This window comes from Rhodnius prolixus, unplaced genomic scaffold, assembly GCF_049639745.1.
Source record: "Rhodnius prolixus isolate KJV_2025 unplaced genomic scaffold, Rpr scaffold_7, whole genome shotgun sequence".
Taxonomy (NCBI): domain Eukaryota; kingdom Metazoa; phylum Arthropoda; class Insecta; order Hemiptera; family Reduviidae; genus Rhodnius; species Rhodnius prolixus.
The window spans coordinates 7,563,214-7,590,105 of record NW_027411582.1 but is presented as its reverse complement, the minus strand read 5'-3'; the positions used below and the strand labels follow the sequence as shown (position 1 = coordinate 7,590,105).

Below are 26,892 nucleotides of genomic sequence, written 5' to 3'. Positions count from 1 at the left end.
TTATGAAAATTGATATTGATTGTGTTGAGGCACGAGGTTGGCAGAATGAAGGTGGATTTTCGTGATCCCGGTTCAACTATTGGCTATGTTTTTGTTATAATAATTTTTAAATATAATTATTTTAATGTTTTCTCGTCTTTGGTTATGAGTATTTGAGAAGAATAAAGTGATTTCAATTCATTGGTTTTTACTTCTTTAAAATTAAGCTTTTATTTTTTATTTTTCCATTTGATTAATTTTTAATATGAAAGCAATAAAAATGGAATTATTTACAAATAAAACAGTTTAAAATAACCACTAATTAGTAAGAATATTTTGTTTTTGGTTATTCCAAAATAATCTAGTTAGCATATGCATATGTTAGTTGTGATTAAAGATGACGAGTAAGAAGTATGTACTCTGACTTATGAGGTAAGTTATTTTTGTCAATATTAATTCCCATTTAATAAAATTTTTTTTTATGTTCATGTAATATAATTAATGTACTTCAAAGAATTCTAATTACTTCAAAATTTTGCCTTTAGGTCAGACACAGTAGGGTGTTAGGATCAGCTCTCGTATTTAATTTAAGCATTTTTACATTAGTTATGATAGCAATCATTACTTTACTGGGTGTTTATTGGCAATAATAAAAATAAACTCATTAAAATTGTTTCCTTATTAAGTGCATTTTTAATAACTTAATATTTTAACTATTTCCAAAGGTCAAATGATGAGGTCACAGCCACCTGTGAAAAGGACGTCATCCGTAATTGAATTGTAAATTTCTTCAATTTTGTTGACAGTGCTCTTAATTTAAATAACCTTTGATTAGGATAAGGTAAGTTAGAAAATGTAAAATTAATTAGGAATGTGAATCTTGTGATTTAATTGATATTTAAAATTGTTACTGTTTATCCAATTTTACTTTTATTGGTAATTTTAAAAATAAATTACAGTATTAAATGTTTTAATTTTATGACTATTTTATAAGACACTTTTAATTGCCAGTTATGAAACGGGAAATCATTCCAGTTTGAAAAACAAGTTGAAATTCAAAATTAAGTGAAAATTTTGTGGTAGCAGCCAGTTCAAAATTCTTTTAAACCCAACTGAGATTTTATGAATGTTCTATACTTCATCTGTACGAACTGGATGAGTTAATTTCAGCCTAAAACCTAATAATTTAAATAATTTACTTTAAAATTACAAAAAATATTTCTAATGCTAAATAAAATTAATCATGGTATTATACTAATCTAAGATAATTTTTTCCAGGTGTCCTCGGCGTGTTGTGCCAACGTTTCTGTTTAAATTTATGATCAAAAAAGATGAAATAGAAAAACATGAGGACTTTTGACACGAGTTCGAGACTACAACGAGCTTTTTGAAGATTCTATTTGACTAAGAAAAAAAAGAAGCAGAAGAGGATAATATCTCTCTGAGAAAAAGTTAGTTTATTTTCTCTCACATATTATTAATTGTGATTAATTTATTTTACTGAGTTATTTATATTTATTTTAAACAAATGTTGTTTTTAATGCGGAGTTCTCAACTGGATACCTACAAAATTGTGACTCAATGTTGTGAAAAAATTCATGTGATAAATTGAAGCATAAGATGGATTATTTATTACTAATTAAGATTCATTTTCATTTTCCCTATGCATTCGTGCAATTTTCGATTTTGAGTTTCCAGCGATCTGAGGAACCCTGTACCAAAGAAGTTTTTTTTCCCTCCAATTCAGTCAGTATCTGTCTACAGATAATGAGTAAACAGCAACTCAAAAACAAAACAATCTCATTAAATAACAATTAGTTTCTTCTATATTAAATATTCTTCCAGAAGAACCGGATGAAGGGGTGTCCAGAAAGGTCTTAAACTCCAAAATTTAAACCATATTTTCCGGGTTGAAATGAGCGCGGCACGTGATGTTGTAATACTAAAACAAGAGTACATACTTCACTTTTGTACACCGTGTTATTATTGGCCTACTGCACGATCTAATCATGAATGGTAAGTAAGTGACTGTGTTAGTAAGATTCAATGTTTTAAGGGCATTTTAATAATTGCAGTAAGAGAAAGGGCTTGCGGGAGTTCCTAACAATTTCACTACTTGAACCACTCCAGTTAAAAAAACAACAAATAAAAGTCCAATATTACCTACTATATTTGTATTCCATAAAAAACACATTCTAGGTTAAGTAGTAATCATGTACATCACATTTACACTAAAGTTTTTTTTATTTTCAAGCACAGAAAAACCAAAATCACACGTAATAAAAACCTACACTTGTAGTGACACTTTAGTATCACTAAGACGTATCAGATTATCAGAAGCCGACAGCATCCACTTGTTGCATGGCCCCAATATGGCTTCACCCAACGACTGTGACATGTTTATATTCGTGTGTTAAACCTTTCTTCCTGCAGAGTTCGTTAAAATATACTTTATACATGCATTGAGGCGCATTCTAGCTAACCACGCGACAAGTAACAGACTTTCTTAGTCAACACCATAATTTTTCCTTACTTTTTCCAACCGTCATTTGATTATGAATTTAGAATGAAAACAAGAGAACATGCCGGATAATTTGAGGATGCAGGATGTAGGAAATTTACTTATAAAGTTAATATAATTTACTTATGTGCTATAATAATAGCCCTTATTATCAAATAAAAAATTATACACAGGCCTATAATTCCAATTTTAGATATAATTTAAATATAGATACTAACAGAAAAGATTAGAGAAGGTAGTTTTACATATGTTATACAAATTCTGGGGGATAATTTTGACAATCTGCCTAAACGCAGCTAAACCCCCTGCTGATTGAGGAGATCTTAAATACTAAAAGGTATCAACTCCTCAGAGCATCACAAACCATTGGACTGTTTCCAGATCCAAAGGCTGCAAATGCTGAAATTTGAGGTAGTTTTAGTACTGGCTCTGTTAGCCTGCTTATAAGAGCAGTTTGCCGGGGGGCACCACGAGGAGGTAGAGCTCAGATTTCTGCCCCCCAAAAAAATAAACCATTCTTGCCTAACCGTATTCCAGCAAGTTTTGACCCTGTATAATGCAGGGTAGCAGATGTCAACATTGTGACAGACGCATTACCTGCGAAGGGTCAGGGTGAAAACCAGCGATTAAGGAATACGATTAACCGAGAAATTATTGAAGGGATTTTGGCATGAATGGCGGAATAAGGGAATTTATAGAAAGGGAGGGCAACAACAACTAAGAATACAACTAACAAACCACTGAAAAGACAAAACAACAAACGAATAAAACAACCCCTGAAAAGTTAAAAATATTTACATACATAATATAAGTAGATATTTGAAACAATCGTTTTTACAATAGAATTCATCTATCCCTCTAATCCAGGTCATCAATCCCCTCCCCCTAATCACCCAGGTCATCAATCCCTTTAATCCAGCTAATCTATCCCTCTAATCCAGGTCATCAATCCCTTTAATCCAGCTAATCTATCCCTCTAATCCAGGTCATCAATCCCTTTAATCCAGCTAATCTATCCCTCTAATCCAGGTCATCAATCCCCTCCCCCTAATCACCCAGGTCATCAATCCCTTTAATCCAGCTAATCTATCCCTCAAATCCAGTCCATATGCATTGAAAAAAATTCCAAACAAAGTATCGCTTCAACAATTGCACTGAGTTTTGTCTATGAACTCCCAAATATATCTCTAATACCCACTAACCCCTAATCATTGTACACTTCATTAGCAGGCTTACTAAAAGTGACAAATCATTGAAATGTGAAACGATTATCCCTACATAAAACGCAGTTAGAGAGCAATATTTAGCTAACAGGGATGTAAATCTGCAGCCTTCAATTTGGGCATTATTAAAGCTATCTTTATGTAGAACAAAATAGGAACTTTCACAATAAATGCAAGCAATACAGAAACTATAAGGGTAAATAGTCTATATAAACTCAAATTCCAAACCAAATCACATAATTAAATTATGTACACTTCAAGAAAACACAAGAATTACGAATTGCTAATTTCTGAAGCAGATTGTCTTGCGAGTAGAGACTTTCAGTTAGAATATGTAGAAATTTCTACAGACTGAGTAAAAGGGCCAATCTAACATAAGAATAGTTGGATTGATCTTCATTTTACATTTAAAAGCTAAAATCGATAATCACAATCAGACGAAAGCATGTACCAATTCTTTTGAATAAAAACTTAACAGCATAATTCCCTATAATGCCTTCTTACGCTAGGTCTATAAGAACACGAACATACGCGGAATACGGAACGGAACGTCGCAGAACGGAGTAAAACGGTTTCGTTGCAGGCTGCCTTAACTTTTTATTGCAATATACGAGCGACGCGCTTGCGTTTGATATGGAAAAAAACGACAGTGATCGTATTCGTAATTATTTGAAGCGTCACGACGATATCGAAACAGACAGAACCTACTCGAACGTTTGGGAACCGCCGTTTTCCCTGAAGACCCAGTTTTAGAGAGACTTCTTTTCTTCATTCTCTTTTACATTCAATCTTAGACAAAGTTCTCACAGACTAATTAGGGGTTATAAAACGGTAAACAGATCATGATAAATTAAAATAAGACTTCGTTTTTGTAAACTTATCATTACTGTTAATGCATCATTCTTAACCCACCTTTGAGAGAAACCTAAGTTAATCAAAAGATTTCTCAATTTAGAAACCCAGTTTATTTCATTTCTTAGAGTCTGCATAGATCCAATTTCTCACAGCATTGGAGCAAGACGATTCATCTCTCAAAATATTTCTCAATAAAGCTTGTAAAATTTATTTAGTATCCCACCCGCTACAATAGTAACAAAAGCAAGCGAATAAATACAAATCTAGTTATCTATCTATCTGTAGGGTGTACAGCATTCCAAAAAGAAATCGATTTAAAAAAAAGTTAAGAAAAGTGACGTATAACTTCTTGTAGATTCCAGTTATCCCATTACCAGATAATTTTTGGAGAACGCTAACAGCAAACAAAAGTACTGATACTTTCAATTATATTTTACCCTTACCACCAAACTGGATCACATTGTACTAGACTTTCGATTCAAAATCTTCCATTAAATCAACAAATACGATTCCAAACATAATTTCTTCTATTATTTTTTTTTTTTGCTGTATCAATAGATCCTGATCATCAAAATCAAACTTTTAGTATGAATTTAAAGGATATACACCAATGAAACGAACAATATGATCATTTTCAAGATAGTTTTTGCTTAAAAAAGATTATCAATTCTTCCAGAAACATATCGTAAATTATTTACTGTAAATTGCTTCAATCAATTCTATTTTAGGTTACATAATAACTTTAAAAACAAATTCGAGTACCTATTTTATCATATAATATAAGGCTGAAACTTATAAAACAATTCCTAAACATTATTTTACCCTAAAACATGACGTAGGACATGGTTTACTTCGGTTTTCACTGATTTGACAGATTCCGTTAAAGTAAAAAATTAAATAATATATTTAATAAAACTAAAACTTCCAGAAATAAAGTATTTGATAAAATGTCTAAACTTTAAGAAAATCGGAAAACCTAAAATCACCAATTTATGCTTACGATTGGCTTAATATCTAATTTATACTTATAAACCATCCTTAAAATATTCTAATGCCTACATTTATAAATATTTTAAACGCCAACAGTTCTAAGTTTTAAGAATGATTGAATATATGTATGTAATGTAATAAATGCAGTAAAAGAAAACTTTTGCGAATGGACTATCTCACCTGATTTTAAACTTGTAAAGAAGTTTCAAATATTGGGATCTGTGAATACTCTCAAATTACTTGACTTGCCAACTCAAAAACATTTTATTGGAAAATGATCACATTCAAATTCATAAAATAAATTACAATCACTTTTTATTGTATATGTAAAATTCCATAAATAATATGTCAGTTTATTACATCCTGCTAAATAACTCTTTCGTACAATAAAATCAAAGCTCTTAGTATTAGTACGTCTATCGGGGCTAACATTGAACTAGACCAACCTTTTATAAACTTAACAAGTCTTTTTACTATGAGGCTTTCAAGTTTTCCATCAAATTATCTTTTGAAAATAACAATAATAAATACACCAGGGTAGCAAATGCAGAGGGTAAAATTTAGAACATCTGTTTCACTTAACTTCTGTTTTTTTCTTTTATAAATCCTTCTCTGATGAAGGACATTAACACATAATGAAAACTTACATAAATCTCAAAGACACTAACACTTGATTTAAACAATATGCAAGTACTGATACTATAAATTACAATACTTTATTATGATATACAAACAATTATTACAGAAGAAAAAACCTTTCTAAGTGAGTTGAGTGAACTGCGATAAGGTTATAAACAGTTCTTCTTAATTATCTTGCAAGAATAATCATAGTAACCATAAAATTTCTTGTGGAAGTTTTATTTTTGATGTATGTATAATTTTATTTTATTTTATCAATTATGTTATAGTTTAATTATGAGATTAATTGTGTTTTAAAAGAAGTTTTATTCATGTTTTTAAAAGGTGTACCCCAAGAACAAATTATGAAATAATGATTATAAATCACTACAGTTCTTTATAATAATTGTAGAATCGTTAAGCTAAAAAGTGTTTCTTTTGCTGTCCTTTCTTGCGTATAAAACAAATGTGGTGAGATTCACTTAAAAGGCTTGCGTTTATTATAGTTTCTAGTTTCCCTTTTTGTTAATTTTTTAATAAAAAATCTCTAACGAAATTAGCAAGAAAAAGAACCTAAAATGATGTGTTACTTCTTAAAAATTTATTTCATTAATCGTAAAATTTCAATCATTCATTGCTCTATGCTCACTGCTATATTTTATTATATTTATTGGGTCTAGTTCCAAGTTACGATACTGCAGTGTGTTGTGCTTTTTGTTTCATTTCCATCCTACTTAGCTATCTATATGTATTGTACACAGTTGTAGTTAGTAAGTTATTTTAGTTTGTGTATTCATCCAGCCTAAAACTGGTGACTCTTCCTTAATATTGTCTTCCTAGAGTAGGATTTGAACTTCTAAATCTAACTAAATGCTGGCTTAAAAACCAATTGGCTATGGTCAATGTACTTTCCAAGAACTATGAAGAACCAACAGTACTTTTTAGTATTTTATTTTTAGTTGTTGATTTACTTAAATTACAATGTAAAAAAGGATTAAGGGTAAAATTCAAGATAAGTTATCCGGAGGTGTGGCCTAATATCGAAGTGAAAGTATGGATTTCCTTTCCTTCTTTGTAAACTTAAATAAGTAATTTTAGCCAATAAAGTTCCTATTTAAATTACTTTACATTAAACATCACCTGTGTTTGATTAACCATTTTAACTACAAGTGAATTCTGGACACTGACAGTTTTATTTACATTTTAAATAACCTGAAAACATTTCGTTCAAAGTTACAAGCTCCTAGAATCTTAATTGCATTTCTAATCTTAAATTTCAGGTTTCTATTAGTTTTCATATTCTCTTATTATGAATATCTTAGTATCATAGGTCTATCAAGAGTCTTTTTTTTTTTAAATGTTTAGATGTATCGACGTAAAGGACGAATGGGTTCTAAACGTTCAGTATGGCGAAAAACTTCGAATCGACAGAAGCGTTTAGTCAGGTAATGAAATCAATTTCCTCGAAGATGGCAACTGCAGCTGGATGTCCTCCAGAAGATAAATATATACCTTACAAGACATGATGATGTCACACAACTTGTAAGTGGTTTTAATGTTTATCTTTTATTAACAAGGCAACCTTTTTTTTTGTTTATATTATTGAATAGCTTTGCAATTTAGTTGAGCTAATATTTGCAAGAAATTAGAGATCAAAGTGTTTGTGTATGTTTATTTTGTGTTTCGTTTATGTTCATGTAATATGAAAAAAAGATATCTTTTTGTATTAGTTTCACGCGCTGAGCTCCTGCTTTTATAAAAATTTATATTTTTAAGCGAATAAATCACTAAAAAAAATCAAAGTTAAACATTTTTAAAAACCTTTTAATGCAAAAAGTGATTTAAGAGTGGTTAAACTTCGGTTGCAGAAATCGTTCTGAAATCTTCAGTAGCTGCGAATTAGTTTCTAATCTAACCTAACAATTTGTTTATCTACAGAAGTTTGAAGAGGATGTTAAAGAAGTTATAAAAAGTGGAAATTGTGTTCTAAAAGGTTCTAGTAACTTTCAAGAAGAGGATTATATTACATTTCTCGTGCAACTGAACGAACCGGCCGAAGTCAATGGAAATAATTAATGTAGGTAAACAATTTTATTCATAAAAATGTTGACAATCTTAAATGAATGTGGGGAAAAGTCATTAATATTATTGCAATAAGAAGTACAGCTTAGTAAAATTTTAAGACAGTGTAAAATAAAAATTTTTACAGAGCTTTCTTAGCCTTTTAAGAGTTAAAAGTATATGCTTAAAAGAAGTGAACTTGGTTTATTTACACTCGTTAGATACTTTTATTTAAGATTGTCTCTGCATTTTTTGTGATAAACGTAATTGAAAATATACACAACCTTTAAAGAAAAGTGTAAATTTATTTCATTGCACTTTCTTCAATTTAACAATAATTTCTTTCTTTGGCCTTCCCAAAAATGCTCTTGGATTGACAACAATAGGTTGTTTGGTTTTTTCACTTAAAATGATCTCATGATTTTCCAACATACGACCCAAGGCAGTCTTCATTACCATCTGTGAGAATCTTATCCCTGAAAACGGAAAAGAGGTGAACAAATATTTTTGTTGCTTAAATAGGAACTATTCATCCCTTTTTATAGAAATAAAGTGAAAAGAAGCAGCTAATTTTGTCCAACCTATCCACGAAGTTCAGTGAACATTCCATCATCTGTTTCGAGATGAAGGTACAAAAATGTAGTCTTCAGTATCCACTCATTCAAATCACTAAAAGAACATCGGTTTGTCTTTCAAACTGTGCTTCAACCAAGAGACAAGGCGAAATGCAACCGTTTTATATTATATATTACGTTAACACATACAAACCCACAAATATTTACCAGTACATTTTCGAGGTCCTTCTCCAAATGGTAACCAAAGAAGATCAGTTTGCTTTTGCTCCTGTCCAAACCTTTCTGGCTTGTAAAGTTCCGGTTCTGAATAAAAGGATGGATTCATTTGGTTGCTTGTGGCTGGTATGATAATCTTAGTACCTTTCTCAATTTTTATGCCATCCGGGGTTTTGTAATTTGAGGTACACAGACGAAAAATAAATGGAAATGTTGCGTTTCTTCTCATAGATTCTAAAGAAATAAAAATGGAGAAACAGGTACAAAATAAAAGGTAAGCGAAATATTTCTGAATGAATAATAATCTGAAAATATGGGTAACTATTATTACACTCTCGACCTTTCTATATTTCTGTTAATTTGTGGTAACAGCTCAACTACTGTTAACATTGTAACTAAATTTTGTTAGTTATCGAATAGAAATGCAATACATTCCTGCAGACAAAAATGTGTTAATTGGAAAACACTTTCATTTCCATTAGTGCTAAGTCTATAAAATTTTTAGATTTTATCCACTTGGATTATTTAAGCGAAAATTTATTTTAAAAAGGTAAGAATTAGAATGCATGTTAAAACCAGATTTGTTTTCTACCTTTCAAACAATTTGCAACATATTTCATTTCCTGAACCGATTCATAAGACCAACCACCATGAGTTTTTAGAACATTTCTGATTTCATCACGAGCTTTTTTTTGCACATCAGGATGCAATGCTAAATCAATCAAGAACCATGTCATAGTATTTGATGTTACATCTAAACCTCCCAGTAGAAGTTGTGCTACCACGTTCTCTATCAATTCTTCAGTGACTTCTACAAGAAGATGGACATCCACGTAATTAATTGTAATAAAAAAAAAAATCTGTCTTTATTTACGGGCAGTAGAACTTGAAATAAAAATATTATTTTACCGTAAGTATAGATTTCATTATCTGCAGATTTCTTGTAAAGATCATTCTTCCTCATGCACACCTTTCTACCTACTAATAATTTTTGTAAACGTTGTACTAACGAATGATCTTTATTTAAAAGTACAGTTTTGGTGAAATTGATGAAATAATTTTCAGTAGAACTATCTAGAAATGCTAATCCCAAAGATTCAGCAAAATTTTCAAAATGTTCTACTAATAGCAATTTATAGTATCTGAAATCAAAATTATTAATAAATTTTCATCAAAAGTAACAAAAAACATTCATTTAGACGAAGTAATTTACCTCATAATGGAGACATCATGCAAATCTTTATTCTTATCTTGGAATTCCTTTTTATCATCAATTTTTACGCCAAGAAATGTAGCAATAGTGTCGGCTGCTATTATTCGGAAGACACTCATTGCTTCAAATTCTCCATCAGGTATGGTGATACAGTTGATTAAATGTGGAAACAGAGATCTCATTCTACCTGTTGTGAACCAAGGTATCATCTGATATCTCATTGCTCGCCATCGGTCGCCTTGGCAAAGAAAATTTATCTTTTATGAGAGCTTTAAATTTTATATGATACTAAGAAAGTCACTCGAATTTACAGTAGAAATTAAAACATGTTTAATGGTAGAAATTGCAGGTAATGAATGATGAAGCCCTTCTTCCGCGACAGTAAAACTGTTTCTATTAGAATCTTATTTTGTATTCAGATCTTTCTTAGTTGTCATTTCATTTATGGAAATCCCCTTTCTCCAAAGATACTTGATAAATGCTAGATATTATTTTAATATTTTTAAATAATTGAATATAATTAAAGATTCACTAAAATTAAAGTACCTGTCATATTAAATAGGCTATCATGTAACATGGATTTCTTATCAAAAACCCATCTGGGATGATCCAAAAAACTGGAGAAATCTTTTATCAATATTTTCTCAACAAGTGATAAATCTTTTATAATTAATGTTGGACGCCAAAATTCATAAATACCAATATATGGTTGACTGTTCTTTTTTGTGATTTGATAGATCTTATCATAAACCCCATTTGGAGTGTTCTGTTGTGTAACCAATGGTAAAAAATGGCCAACGAATGGTAATGATGGCGTCTGTAGCACACCTTTTCTAGTCCAATATTGGCGTTTATTGTAATCTAATATGAAGAGTAGTGCCAGAGCTATTATCACCAATGTAAATAACATTCTGTTAAAAAAAAAAAAGTATATTGTTTAATTACAAAAATAAATCATTTAATCTATTGGTTAGGGAGGAAACAACATTCACCACAACTCTTTCTGACGTGGAGCAACCCATTTCAAAGTAAGAGTGCTTACTTTGTTTGGAATTTTCATCTCTTTCTCCTAAAAAATACTTTACACTTTTCTGTAATAATACCCTAAAATCCATAATATCTTCCCTATTTCTTAGGAGGAGTCTTTACAGTACAATAAGATCAATCAATAATCCATGGATTTGATGGAACTACAAACAGACTCTTCTTTCCACAATACTTGCAACATTACGACTTTACAGATGACAACGTTATTAAGTTATGTTCACCTAAAGGATCGTATTTGCGATATTGTTTAAAAACACTTGCTCAAAAGATCGCAACAATGTTTTTAAAGATTTTAAATTTCGTTGACATTAAGATGTGACATTCTTCATTTTGCTCTTTAATCTTTATTGTACCCTGTAAGTAAAGTGATGCCTACAAGAAATATAGATGTACGTAAATTTTGAATGTCCTCGTCAGAATAAAGGCTTTAGGCCTACAGTTTTTCTTGAAATGGCTTTTTGTGCGAAAAAAAATGCATTATTTTTAAGAGCTTGTAAGGACGTTTTCCTTTGCTGACAGAATAGAACCGTAGGAGAATGACAAGCTGTTTTAATCTCTCAGTACTCTCTCGTTTTGGGAAAAATATTAAATCTTTGCTTTCTAAATAAAACACGACAATTATTAGCAATAAAGAAACTTAAGAAGATAGAAAATTCACATTGTGCATCCTTTTTTCAAAAAATACAAAATCAATTATAAACCGATAGCCATTAAGAACGTTTCTCAAATTAGAGAAGTAGGTCCTATTGTTAAAAAGAAGTAGAATTTTTTTGCTGGTGAAATTGAGTAATTTTACTATCAATACTAAGAGCCCCTTCACGATTATCAGTTAAGAACAGATAACCCGGGGATCGTAAATCGAGACCGCCTTTGGAAAGTAGAACAACCATTGACACGTTGAATTACATTAGTATATTCAAACATTGTGGAAATGAATTTAGGTCGGGTTATCTACATTAGAAATGTAGTTGAGAGATTAAACAAGTGTTTTGAAAAAAAAATCGATTTAGTCTCAAATTCCATAGATTTACACATCTGCAATATATTAACTTATTTTGAGGAAAATGTTCTTATTATAATTTTGATTCCAATTTTTATTTAAATTTTTGATGTTTTCTTAAAACATCTGTTTTCAGTGTAGGTTATGTAACCTGATTATAACCTTTATTTCTGTTAACAACAGGTGATTTGTAACATTAGCTTAGTTGTTTTGATTTCTTTCTTTTTTTTTTAGCGCTACCGTTATATGAAGTTTCCTTCTGAATGCTTAAGAGTAATAGTTGATAGGTTTTAAAAATCACGATTATTTCCAGTGTTTTTGTCTTGTGGTACTTAAAAAAATATACCTGAATTATTTCTTACAACAATGTTAAGAATTGTAACGTGTTTGATGACCAACATTAAAAGGAAATAGAGTTTTCCTTACAGTAATTATTTGAAAAATGAGCATATTATCAATATTTCAGTTATTAATAGCAGTGAAGTCTTTAATCCTTAATAATCATGCTTTTGGTTGAAGAAGCAAGAATATCTTAGTTAAGAATGATGAAAGAAGAACTTGTTCCAGGATAACACAATACATTCATTACGGGTTTTAAATTTAGTATTGAATTTCTCACTGCAAGATCAGTTAGAGTTTTGTAAGCAAGAGGTAATTCTCAGCACATAAAACTATTAGATATATGTGATATGTGCATAAAGCAATTTGCTGTAAAGTGTGACAGTAAAACTGGAATTTTTTCTAATTTAATGTCTTTGGTATAGATAATTCCATGAACTAAATGGACAAAAGAAAAGAATGAAGATAATTCGATTTTTGAGTATGTGTAAGTACATTTGCTTTGTATCTTCTTAAACTTTAAATAAAAAACAGCCCTTTTTTTTTGTGAAGAACTGTGAAAATAGAAATTTGACATTTATTACTACTAAAACAAATAAATTAACTGTAGGTTATGTATCTTTCGTGATCCGCCCTTTTTCATTTCTTTTTTTTATTTTAAGAAATGTCATTTTAAGTATATACATAAAAAGAGCAATTGAAATTTAATCTAGATCAGTTTCTTTTTCCTAAACATTTATTAATATTTATTTAACGCAACATTTTCGGTTTTATTGGTTTGTGTTTTTTTAAACTTAAAAAAATCAATTGTTAGAAATTTTTTTTTTCAAACATGGACATTTTTAGTTAAAATTTGAATTAAATGAAAAGTATTTGCCACAATCCAAGACATATGGTTTGCGTTTGATCTTATGAACAAGTTTCCCAAGTAATATATAATAAAAATTACAAAATTTGTAATTTCAATAAATTGTTAAGACCACATTCGTAAGTAACGAGTTGCAATTAGTTTAAGCTTGGTATGTTTACTTGAAACACTTGTATAAATTTACCCCATTTGCATTCAATCTCCTGTTACATGCATTTACAAGTGAGTAATAAATATAAATATAATTAAATGAGAATAAGAAAAAGAGCTTACGCATGTATTTTTTTAATAAACAAAAACTGTATTGCCTACACTGTTCAATGCTGTAAATTTAAAACAGAAATTGATACAACACATGAGACTATTAGTTTCATTACAGATTATACATTTATCGTTCAAGATTAATGAGGTCATAGAGAGGGAAAATGACCGCAATCATTTGAAGTGGACCCAAAAAATCTCACGGGTAATAATAAGAAAAGATAAAAAATTCATCCAGTAGATGTTTTACCATATCCAATAACCATACGATATTATCTAAGAGCCTGACCAATCATAAGTATCGAAGAACCTGAATGTCCCTTCCGTATTTAAGAAATGTTACGGTTTGTTCAGCATTACCTATAAAAACCATAATTTTGAAGCTACCATTTCTCTGCTTGTTATTACGAGTATATTGAAGTTATTTCAATTCTTCAAACAGCCGTACTGTAAACTTGAAATCTTGTAAACTTGAACTCTTTTTTTTCTGGGATTCCAACTAATATTTTAGATAGATTTTAATCCTGTAGTAAAAAGTATTTTTCGAATGTAATGAAATAGAACAGTAAAAGCAGGTTTTTGCTATATATATACTAAAAGAAAAGCATGATATCAAATTATATTTACTTGAATAGGTTCAAAATAGTGTAATCTTGATAACAAAAACACAACTATACATCCCTATAAATAAATAAGTGCAACCCACATATTGAGTTATTTTTTTATTTTACAGGAAACACTGCTTCAGCTACTGGCTATTTTCCTGAATTGGTGGGATCTCACCCCCTGGCAACGATATAGTACTTTCCTGCAATCTGCTTAGAGAACATCGGATTTCCGAACGTAACTGGGATAAGTAAGTTTTTTGTTATACATACAGTGACTGCATACATTGAGTACTCACTAGACGTATATTGGACTATCTTACACTAACATTTAACCATGCTTACGACTCACAAGACAAAGAACTACCATACACTAACATTTAATCTTGTTGATGACAAAGTAGAATTTTATACGACAATGTTACACCCACATTTAACCATGTTGGCGACTCACAAGACTTATCCTTACACTAACATTCAATCATGTTGACGACTCATTAGACTTATACAGCACTATCTTAACCACACATTTAACCATGCTGACGACACACTGGACTTATACAGGACTATTTTACACTTACATTTAACCAAGTTGACGACCTACTAGACTTATACAGGACTATCTTACTCTCACATTTAACCAAAACTCACTAGACTTAAATAGGACAATTTTACATTCACATTTAATCAAGTTCACGACTCACTAGGCCTATGTAGAACAATTCTACTTTCACATTTAACCAAGTTGACGACTCACAAGGCTTATATAGAACAATTTACACTCACATTTAAAAATGTTGACGACTCACTGGACTTTTATAGGTTTATCATATACTCACATTTAACCACGTTAGAAACTCACTAGACTTATATAAGTTCAACTTACACTCATATTTAACCCTGTTTGCGTCTTACTAGACTTATACAGGACTATCTTACACTCGCTATTGGCTTATTTTTTTACCGCTTCACATGTAACCTATTTATTCATTTGTTCACTTTTGTCAATTTATATATACAAAAAAATGGAAAGTATTCTACGTTCCAAGCAATTACCGGTTCCTGTAGAATTTAAAAAATACTTAAAAAACAAAAAGTGGAACCTTTGCTAAGTTTACATATTAATTTTTTCGAGGTTTTCGCTTTGAATGATAAAATATGGTTTCTAATTTTTTTAAATATATATTGACAAAGTTAACAAATAGGATACAAGTTACATGGTAAAAAAATAAGACAAATATGATTGTTATGTGGTCCTTTATAAGTCATGTTAGTCAACAACTTGGTCAAAAGTTGGTGTAAGGTGGTGCTTTATAAGTCTTGTGAGTCACCAACTTGGTTAAAAGTGGGTGTAAAGCGGTCCTATATAAGTCTTGTGAGTCACCAACTTGGTTTTAAGTGAGTGTAAGGTGGTGCTTTATAAGTCTTGTGAGTCACCAACTTGGTTAAAAGTGGGTGTAAAGCGGTCCTATATAAGTCTTGTGTCACCAACTTGGTTTTAAGTGAGTGTAAAGTGGTCCTATATAAGACTTGTGAGTCACCCACTTGGTTAAAAGTGTGTGTAAGGTGGTCCTTTGTCATGTGTGTCACCAACTTGGTTAGAACTGTGTGTAAGGAAGTCCTTTATAAGTCTTGAGAGTCACCCACTTGGTTAAAAATGTGTGTAAGGTGGTCCTTTATGTCATGTGAGTCACCAACTTGGTTAGAACTGTGTGTAAGGAAGTCGTATACAAGTCTTGTGAGTCGCCAATGTGGTTAAATATGAGTTTAAGGTTGTTAAGATTTTATAAAAATTTATTGTAAAAAAATTGTACAGTACTAAATAATAAACGATTTAATTATAACAATATTGTATTTATTTTCCCTTTTAATCTCTCAATAATATGAAAAATTGAAAAAAAAATGAAAAAATTGCGTAGAAATTTAAAGAATATATATAAAAATAAGATTAAAAATGGCTGCCAGAGTCTTGGGAGTGTGTAAGAAGCATTAAGCAAATTACTACAATGGCCGCCAAAGTCTAAAGAGTGTGTAAGAAGATAGCAAGGTTACACAAAGGCTGCCAAAGTCATGTGAGTGTGTAAGAAGCATTAAGCAAGGTTACAACAATGGCTGCCAAAGTCTAGAGAGTGTGTAAGAAGATAGCAAGGTTACAACAATGGCTGCCAAAGTCTTGAGAGTGTGCAAAGAAGGCTACGAGAGGTAAAACAGACAGCACGAGCGATCTAGTGACAGCTGGTGGAACTAAAAGTAGGGGGGGAGCCCGTTGTCATGGTGATATGACGCCATCTAGAGGGTATATAAGAAAGTTCGGCGCGCGGGCCGGGCCGGGTGGGGCGAATAGTTGCCTTCCGACCGTCGAGGTGAACGCATCTCCCTAACCATTAACACATGACATATTATCAAGATTGTTTATGTGGAGAGAGGTGTTTTGACTAGAATTAGATATTTTTGGAGCGACGAGCGACATAGCCCCCTCCTCACGAGTACGACACTGTAGTCGTACTGAGGAGACATCTTGTTTGACAGTAGTATATAAACAGCGTTAGTGCTGCTACCTGGTGGCAAACATATAAACTAAACTTTGTTTACATGTAAGCAAGACCAGTAGGTGCTGCTACCTGGTGGCAAATATGTGAACTAATTTTCCTTTTTTTTTGTTTCACGTCTTTCTCATGCTATTTTTTCAACTTTTTTTACTTTTTCTGCTTTTTAACGCTCTCTCACGCCATTTTTTCATACTACTATTATTTTATTTTATTTTTTTTGTTTAATGTAAACGGAATTTTTAGTTTTACATTACTTTATTGACCTCTTATCATTTTTAGTCTTTTTCAACTTTGTTTTTAGTTGTAATTTTGCAAATATAATAAAAATAACAAGACTATGGGAAAAGAGAAAATAAATAATGACATTTTTAATAATTTATAGATAATTCTTTATTTTGCTACCAATTATACATTTTTTTTCTTTCGTAATACAAACACATTTTAAATTCAATTACATGTTTTAGGTAATGATTCTTAAAATTATCTACATTATAAAATTTACATTACATTTTCAAACTTCAAATATATTTTTTTACAAATAATAGACTAAATAATAAAAGAATTGGAAGAGTTGCAGTTGGATAGATGTTTTCCAACGTCTTTTTCACTTTGGCTTAATTCGATGAACATTCTTTGCAGGAAGCACTCCAGTTTCGCCTGTTTCAACTCTGAAAAATAACATTACACAATGAGATAGACTGTTTCCTGAATGAGTCTACAAATAAAACTAAACCTCCTTGGAAATCAATGTTAATTTGTATAGGTTTAAATAAAACTAGATCAATCTTTTATAATGAAAGCGCAAGAAAGCAAAACATTGTTAGTGATTATATGGACTTAATTCATTATCAAAATAGCAGTTTACTGTACTCTTTTAAGTGAAATAAACATTTTATAAATAAACACTCGACTTTTTTTTCTCGTACCTTTCAATTTTCCAATCAAATTAAAACTTTCTTTAACAAAAAGGTTTAATCACGTTAAAATGGTTAAGTTTTAATAAATAATGGATAAGATTACCTGGAAGACAACAGAGTTGTAGGTAGATTTCCTTATTTGGATATTGTAGGAATAGAGATGGATGGGAATCACCTCTTATTTACGGAAGTGCTGCAGCATTCAAAGAAATTCCCTCAAAAGTAATCATTTTAGATTATGTCTCAGCTTTACTGGGCTGCGAGTCGGCCAAGGGCTGAAAGTTTTCATATATTAAAACCTTAGTAAATGATAGAAATTCACTTGCACGTATTGCAATACGGTAGCATTTTACAAACAAAATCTTAGTTTAGTCTGTTTCCAACAAATTAAACCATTCTGCAACTAACTCGGAAAAAGGTTTAATTTGCCTTGAAAAAAGCTAGACATTTAATTATGTTTAATTGATGTTAAGATGCTTAAGCTGTAATAAACAATGGATAAAATTACATGAAGAACAGCTCCATAAGATAACATGGTAGGTACGGAGATTTCATCATTGATTTATTTAATGGAATGTAGAAATAGATACGAATTATCTCAACTTACATGCTGGATGTGATGAAAGGCCATCTCTGTAACAAGCAAGTCGACAAAGGACAGTTCTTGGGCGAAGGTTCCAGCTAAAGAACAAAAGAATTTCATTGAAACCTTTTCTAATGCAATTTTGAAATTATGAATGAAGTTGAGGCTTTGCCACTATATTAGACCAATAATGTGTATAGCGTACAGTATTTTAATATTACTTCAATTATCAATTAAATAAAAATACCATTTCTAAAAAGTTTGTACGACTGAACAATACAACAACAAACATGCTACTAATATTCTAATTTTTTAATGTTTTTTTTTATACAGAATAGAAACAGTTCTGTGATTGTAAAATATAGCAGAATTTCAATCAAATAAAAACTATTTTTCAGCTGCAAAGATAAAAATTTATATGAAAAAAGTTTTAGATTATGTAGTACTACTCTGAACGTAGTAAATAATAGATAAGAATACTTGCGAGAACAGTTCCACAATTAGAGAATCTAGTTTAGTTTATCACCAAAATAGAATGGATGCGAATTACCTCATAAATACGGCCGGACTTGCTGGAAGTATAGAAGGATCCTTCAAAATAATGAAATGGTTGAAATAATGAATTATCGGAAGACAAAACGCCCCATCTCCCTATTTAAAATACTTGACTTAATTGTCGCGAAAAGTTCAGTTTTGAAGAAGAAAAGAGACCAACAAAATTATATAATTAAATATTCTGAATGTGCAATCTGTACAACACTAATATTTATTACTTAATAATTCACTTCAGATGACCAATTTGATCCAAAAAGCCTTAAGATGATAGAGAATCATTTAAAGTGTAAGGACAAGCACTTTTTTTTTTCACTTAAATCTAAGTTCATATACCTTCTGGATAGTTTGAATTTAGGCAAATCATTGCACTTTCTAGGTATCTAATATATTACTGTATACTTTATTATTTATCTTTTGATAATACGACATATCTTAACTGAGAAACAACATGCTGTAAGCTGCAAACATGTACTTACAGTTGCTGTAGGAGATAAAATGTGTTACACTGGATAAAATATCATGAATGTCATCAACCCAGCCATTTGCTGAATTGAACTAGTTGAGAAGTACCATTAGAATGTCGAAAGAACGCTGAGAACAAAAAGTAAAAATTATATAAACTCTTATTTATACCATTGTTTTCATTGTAATTTACAAATATTTAGAAAAAAAAATCAATTTTCAATAAGTTAGAATTTAAAACTACTGGTGCGAACCTTGCAAAATCCAAGGTCCATAATTCTAGGACTTTATTAAACTTTACATTATTAATTTACATTTCACGCAGATTACACTCCCTTTTAAATGAGGGAAATGTAAATATTTACATGGAAGTTCATAATTCCCAAATACATAATCTTAATTAGCTATTTACTTTTACAGTAATAAAATTATTAACATGTTACGAACTAAATCTACCTACTTATAACCGTTGAAACATTTTTATTAAACGAAATCATGAAGACTAAAATCAACATTTTAAAATTGTATGCCTACACTTAAAATGCATCTACTATCAACTGTCTTGTGGAAACATGTCAATTTCATAAACACTTCTAATCACATCAACTCGTAATTAAAAATAAAAGTATACACAAAAAATGTAGCTTACCTGTAAGAAGTCCTTAACGCAATAATGATGCAAAAGCAACTTTTTTTAATTTCCTAGGAAATTATCGCTAAATGCAAATTGACAATACAATTTTCTAAGGTATGTAAAGTTCTCACTGACTTAGTTACAACAGCATCAACTAGAAAACTAATAATCATAAATAAAAAAACATCAAATTATGAGGTAAACAGTGAATTTTAAACATGGAAATTTTTTTAGAGGAAAACTCCTTTTTAAAACACATGATATATAATGTTTATCAACGTAGGTGAAGAACATTTTATACATAAAGCAAATTATTACTGTTACAACATGATAAAGGGAATATTTGGACAAAACCGAATGTAACCTTTTAACCCCATTGCTTTGCCAGACAGTTGTTTAGTTAGGTTATTTAATGTTTACTTTAATAGTGTCAAAGTACATGTTCATGCTACCTAGCGGTAATCACTGGAACTATTTCTATGTAATTACATCTTTCTAGTTTAAGCTATTGCCGCTAGATAGCATTGGCATGATCTTGTCTATTTTTTTTTCCATTCCTAATTTTAAATTAAGAACAGAATGTATAGAATTTCTAATAAGGTTGCCCAATTTCTTTAATTTAAATATAAGGACTTCAATTCCTGATTTATTCTTTTTATTTAATTACAGCAAATACCAAAATAATATATTTATAAATTCCACTCTCTTCACAAGCTATGTATTATAATAGAACCAACTCTTTACCTTGTATTTTACATAAAGTTTACATCTTTTATAGAATAAAAATGGTCAAAGTTGGGTATCTTTAATTAAACTTTTCGCTTTTTCGTGCACTTTCTGGCGATCAACCCTTATACAATTGTCTATACAATACAATTGCCTTATACAAAAAGAAGAAAACTGTTGCACATAAAAGTCATTTTAAGCGTATTACTACATAAATAGGCCTTGCAATTTAATTTTGAAGTGTTTTGGGATATAATTTTGATAATGAAACTATTGTTAAGGTTACTGAGGAGGCATGTCTTAAAACCAGTTCATATTAATGTATGTCACACATTTCAAGAAAAAAAAAAATTATTATATCGTATTTCGATTGAAACTGAAATATCAATACTAATTGAAGAACAGCTAATCACTAGATAGTTAAGAATTGCAGCAATATATGTGATTTAAATTGAATGAGCATCATCATAAAACTTGTAGTTTATATTAATTAAAAATTAAGTCACAAGTTTGAAGTAATGTACGCAGCCAGAACAAAAGTAATGTAAATGTATGCACATATTTAATTTCTAAAAGACCGTTCCCCCAATGGTTCGAAATAAATTAAATCTTATCAACACTCAAAAGCAAAAAATAAATAAAATAGAAAACTAGCTCCTAAAGTACGGTTAGTAATTTTAATATTCGAACAATCAATAGCTTTTGGGTCGATGGTTGGGGTGAAAGTTAAGTTGCGGAAAAGATCAATTCAAAACGTAACATAATAACTATCCTTAACAAAAACTTACAGTTTTAAAAGTTAAGTATAAGGGTTGATTAAACGCCAAAAGGTACACAAATCAGCAGTTCCCAACATTTCATTAATACTTCATTGATATAATTTAAGTAATTTTACTGCATTAACTTTTCCTTCACATTTTTTAGAATTTATTAGATGTCACAGACCCTTATGCTGGCCATTTTCGTCTACAAAATATTTACTCAAGTAGCACACCATTTAACTTAGATTGACTGTAATATCTATTTATCTATAATAATCAAACTATTAATCACAGGTGAAAAAGAAAACGTTATAAAAAATATAAAAAAAATAAGAGGCTAAAAAATTCATAAACTTTTTTTACATCAATAATTTTATGCATTTATTTTTATTTTTAAATAAAAATCATTGGTTTAAGTTCATTCTTCGATTAAAGTAATTGTTATTTTATGTTGTAGTCAAACGTTTGTAATAATAAGTAATAAATAATCTGGCTTTATCGCAAATAATATAGTTTTCTTCAATTACATTCTCAATCTAGGTGTTCTTCCCACAATGTTATATATATGTAATATAAAATAAAGAAAATAAAGATATGCATATTTTTAGGACAGCTAATTATTCCAGTATTTTACCATAAGTAAAATTAGGGGGACTAAATTAAATTACAATTGAGAAATGAGTAAATATTGTTGAATAATCTACTTGTTATTAAATGTATGTTATTTGTGCTCACGAATATTTCGGTAAGACGAATTTAAGACTGAAATATTGTTTTGAATCCTCCGTGATTGAAATTTAAAAAGTGGCCGACTCTAACTTTGTTTTTTTCTACTTTAACATGCATGTATATGTGACTACTCAGAATAATTCATCACTCATTTTATCATAATTATAATAAAAAAATATTATGAATGAACTGGCCAGCATAAGGGTCTGTGACATCTAATAAATTCTAAAAAATGTGAAGGAAAAGTTAATGCAGTAAAATTACTTAAATTATATCAATGAAGTATTAATGAAATGTTGGGAACTGCTGATTTGTGTACCTTTTGGCGTTTAATCAACCCTTATACTTAACTTTTAAAACTGTAAGTTTTTGTTAAGGAGATTTTTGTACCTTTTGGATAGATTTTCCTTTTTGTCTATTTGCAAAGTTACGTCTGCTTTACAGATTTTTTAAAATTTGGAATAAGGTATTCTATCATTATAACCTGATAAGGTGTTAAATCGGAACCGTAACTACCACTGGAGAGATCTTTTTAAAGAATGATTATAGTTACGGTCCCCAAACCATCCTCAATAACCATTTTTTTGAGAAAGCGTTTTGAATAAAATAGGAAGGTATTTGTACGTAAATAGCAAAATTAAACTGCGATTTCAGTACTTCCTTTTAAGAGGAGCAAGAAAAATAAACTGCGATTACAGTACTTCTCCCTAAAAGGCAAAGATTTTGAATCGAACGACAATTCATTGATGTAAATCGGTTCACTCATTGATAATTTTAACGATTGCAGTACTTCCTCTTAGTAGGTGTAAGAGCATGATGGCACTTCACAGCCACATAGAGGAGCTTTAATCACTTCTTCGTGCTAAATTTTATCAAAATCGGACTAAGCTTTGTAGAAATATTGGTAATAATAGTTTCAGAAAGGGCCTTATTTGGGTGGGGCGAACTCCCCTCCTTATGAGGCATAGCGTCGAGACTTTTAAAGTACAAATCTGTACAAAATTTCGATTCGAATGACACTTCATTCATGAAAATCGGTTCACGTGTCGATAATTTGAAACGATTGCTATACTTCCCCTTAACAAGTGTAAGAGCAGATCGTCGCTTTATTGTTAGGTAGGGGAGCCCTAACCCTATCATCCTACCAAATTTTATCAAAATCGGGCCAAGATTTACAGAGTAATTAGTAATAATAATTTTGGAGGGGGCCTTACATAAAGGGGGCTAACTCCTCTCCCATTCAATGTACAGGGCCGAGACCCCCAAAAGGCACATCTACATAAAATTCCGAATCGAATGACACCTCATTCATGAAAATCGGTTCACGCGTTTAGGCGCTACGTTGTTTACAAAAAAGGTAACAACAACAAGAAGAAGAAGAAGAACAACAAGAACAAGAACAACAACAATTTTTGAAAAAGCCGTTTTTGCTCATTTTCAGCAACTTTTTTCTCAAAACCTATTAGATCTGGGTTGTTGCAAAAAATTACAGTCATAAAGGAGGATTTGCCCTTTATTTTAAAGAAAATTTGGGAATTTTATCTTTTATAGAAAAAGAGAAAAAAATTGTCAAAGTTGGGTGTTTTTCAACGTTACGCTTTTTCGTGCAGTTTTTGACCATCAACCCTTATACAACTGTCCTACCGGACAGTTTTAATTCATTACATTATAAATAAATGTATCAAAATTAATAAAAATACAAAAATCAATAATTAATTAAAGGATACGCGAAGGCAAAATTTTACTTTGCTGCAAACATCAAACAAGAAAAATTAAAGACATTGACTTAATAAAGAATGGAGCTTTCAAAAAATGATAATTAAAGAAACAAATAAAAAACAAAGGTGGAATAAACTAACAAGAACTTTATTTTTCAAAGAAAAGGCGAAGTAAGATTGTAGATAGTGAAGTGAGTTATTTATACGTCAAATCCACCTTTACCTTTACGTTGAGTCTTTAAAGTGTATCTTAAAGAAAATCTTATCCCGATTCGGTTGTTTGCTTAAGAACTTAATTAGATACAGCACCTGCTGAAACTAACTGCAATTTTAACAGAAATTATTAAAACATTCTAACATAGGAAGAAAAGGAGCAGTCACTTTAAAAGCAATCAATTATTACGAAAATATAATTAATAAGTATAGAGAAGAGAAAGCAAGAAAAAGCTACAACGAAAGAAAATCTCTATAAATTGCACCTACCGTTGACGGGTTACTTACATATAAAGCTTGTTGATGGAAATTTAGCCCATCACTTTTCTTTGATTAAACTTTATCCCAATTATGAGCCGGCAATTCGAACTCCTTTCCGTACGGGGTTATATCTTGGAAACTAATAGAGTTATCTCAAACTTATTGGAAACTGGAAGGTTATAATTATAACTTTTAAACATTTTGCATATTAGAAGATAGTAAAAAAACCTTCCAATATTTATTTCTCACCTCTTGGAAATGGGTGGTAGGAAAAACAAATGGTATCAGGTCTGGGCTTAAAGATGAAGAAAAGAGATACTTTAACTTCAAATACATACATATTTCTGACGATCACTGCGTTCTCTTAACAGGGGAAACCCTTTTTCAATTAACCAAAGACGGATATTATCCAGCCCCCCAAAAAAAAGGAGTACGTAGAATCAGCAGTTAGAGTCTACAATCAGCAATCACATCAACATGAATTAAACCTAGTAATTCTACCAATGTATTTCTTTTCGAAGAAAGTTACAGTTATTGTCCTAATTTATACAATTAATTTGTTTGTTTGCACTGAAACCTTATTTCGTTAGGAGCCTAAGCTGACACAATGTAAGAAGCTTCAACTTTTGATCTTCCTGACGATCATCGCGATCTCTTGTTAACGAGACCCCTTTTTTTAATTAACCAAAGAGAGATATTTACCAGCCTGAGTAGTATCCAGTGGGATATATTTTACCATTACAGTAAACTAAGCAGTTAAGGAAAGTAAATAAAGTTTTAGTTCAATGTACATGTTCTATCCTGAAGTTCATGTTTGTAACTATTAGTATTTTCTACAAATATAATTTAAAATTGTTTCAAAACTTACTGTTTACTAAGATAGTCTTCATCTTTAGCTCTTCTGGACGTAAAAGTATGAAGTTAAGCTCATCCAGTAGTAAATTTTGAATAACAATGGTTCAGTAGTTATTGTTTTAGTAAAATAATCTCTAACAATTGGAGATATTCAATAAAGAATTCAAAATCAAACTTGCACAATTGAATAGAAAAGCATTAATGTAAATTTACATATGTAGTTTCAGTTTCATAAAACTTAATTCCTGATTACATCTAAATTGAAGCTATTTATCTTTCAAAAATAAAGAATTTATATTAAATAAATGTAAATAAAATGCGTAAATTCACTCACACAAACACCATGTAACCTCCTACCTCCCAGTTTGTGAGAAGGAAACATAAGTGAAGTGAAATTCCCTACAATAAACTTACTGTTTTTCTGGAGATGAAGGATGAAACTCCATAACTAGTTAGGGAAGATAAATACATGCGTGCTACGACGGACAAAATCAACGATAAATTCAAAGACATTGAATCGACACACTAACCCAACTAGCAGAAATGCAGAGACTACCAATATTTTACGAACTGATCGTTTAAGAGATCTTGTCTCAAAGCCAGCTATTAATTAATTTTTCAATTTATTTTATTAAATTTTAGAGTAATTTTGTACAGGAGCGAAACCTGGACGAGCGGTTAGAGTCACGGCTTGCTAAGCTAAAATGTACTGGACTCGATTCTTGGATTTTATATTGTAATTAAGACAAACTTAAGTAAAGTGCGTTTTCCATGTATTTGGTTACATCCATAATAAGTGATCAATCTATTATTGGACATTAAGCCCGCCTGATTAAAATAGGCATTACTAGTTTAAAATGTACAGGAACGTAGCATTAAAATATAAAACAAAATTCCAAACACTTACGCATTTTTATGAATACCATCTACTCTGCCAAGCATATCGGAGCTGGATAGAAGTGTTTCTCTTTTGAACAGAGAGATGAGTCTCCTGCTCCATCTCGCCACTAATTAGAAACACCTAACTCAGCCTGTATTAACTCTTGAGACAGCTATCTATATACAGCGTATCCTCAGCACTTTATGATCACCATGCTCCCGGGAAGCGGCTGAATTCAATTATACCAACGATGTCGTTCATCAAATTGAAGTACCTCGACCAGCTGTAGCCTTCCCTTTGTCCAAACTTGTATCCAACCTCCAGCACCATTCAGACCTATTTTCTTTTTATCCTCTCCCAAACGTCAAACTCTAACTTCGTATCTTCACATCTCTTTTGGAGAGTAGACATTTTTTACCATATAAACTCTTACCTTTAATTCTTTAACTGGGCTCCTCAGCAAGCTTTTGACTATTCTCTATCATACTTCATTCTTAGATGTCCTTCCTCAATTAATACGTACAGCCCAATGTAGAAACTCAAGAATCGTAACTAGACATCTTTAAACTTGAAACTTCTTTCTATGTTTTGTATTTTAAAAAAAAATAGGGCCTTAGATTGTTTTTTTTTTCGAATTTGTTAATAATTGTTTTCTATGTGTTTCATTATTCTATATAA

At 30.6% G+C, this 26,892-nt stretch overlaps 1 protein-coding gene and 2 long non-coding RNA genes across 6 annotated transcripts; 1 reads left to right on the top strand and 2 right to left on the bottom strand.

The window, feature by feature from the left end:
- The first annotated feature begins 269 nt into the window (after positions 1-269).
- On the top strand, positions 270-17,805 carry LOC141446862 (uncharacterized). Of its 2 annotated transcripts, none has more exons than XR_012453941.1 (11): positions 270-411; positions 705-820; positions 1,258-1,430; positions 1,828-1,995; positions 7,552-7,728; positions 8,125-8,263; positions 9,742-9,948; positions 12,765-12,949; positions 13,063-13,124; positions 14,500-14,622; positions 17,560-17,805. It is a non-coding gene; the product is annotated as an uncharacterized lncRNA (long non-coding RNA). The 2 variants fall into 2 exon arrangements; XR_012453940.1 differs by having other exon boundaries at positions 271-411; positions 1,825-1,995; positions 17,560-17,803.
- LOC141446855 (probable cytochrome P450 6d5) lies at positions 7,592-13,884 on the bottom strand. Its single transcript, XM_074113758.1, has 7 exons — positions 13,779-13,884; positions 10,798-11,162; positions 10,252-10,489; positions 9,948-10,180; positions 9,631-9,849; positions 9,030-9,272; positions 7,592-8,723 (listed from the first exon to the last, which is right to left on the bottom strand). Exons 2-7 carry the CDS (start codon positions 11,159-11,161, stop codon positions 8,557-8,559), a joined length of 1,464 nt encoding a protein of 487 aa, XP_073969859.1. The 5' UTR covers position 11,162; positions 13,779-13,884; the 3' UTR covers positions 7,592-8,556.
- LOC141446863 (uncharacterized) lies at positions 17,288-26,209 on the bottom strand. 3 transcript variants are annotated; one of them, XR_012453943.1, is made up of 5 exons: positions 25,348-26,209; positions 20,087-20,233; positions 18,445-19,566; positions 17,941-18,112; positions 17,288-17,588 (listed from the first exon to the last, which is right to left on the bottom strand). It is a non-coding gene; the product is annotated as an uncharacterized lncRNA (long non-coding RNA). The 3 variants fall into 3 exon arrangements; XR_012453944.1 differs by having other exon boundaries at positions 20,087-20,225; XR_012453942.1 differs by lacking the exon at positions 25,348-26,209 and having other exon boundaries at positions 20,087-21,665.
- Between the last annotated feature and the right edge of the window lie 683 nt (positions 26,210-26,892).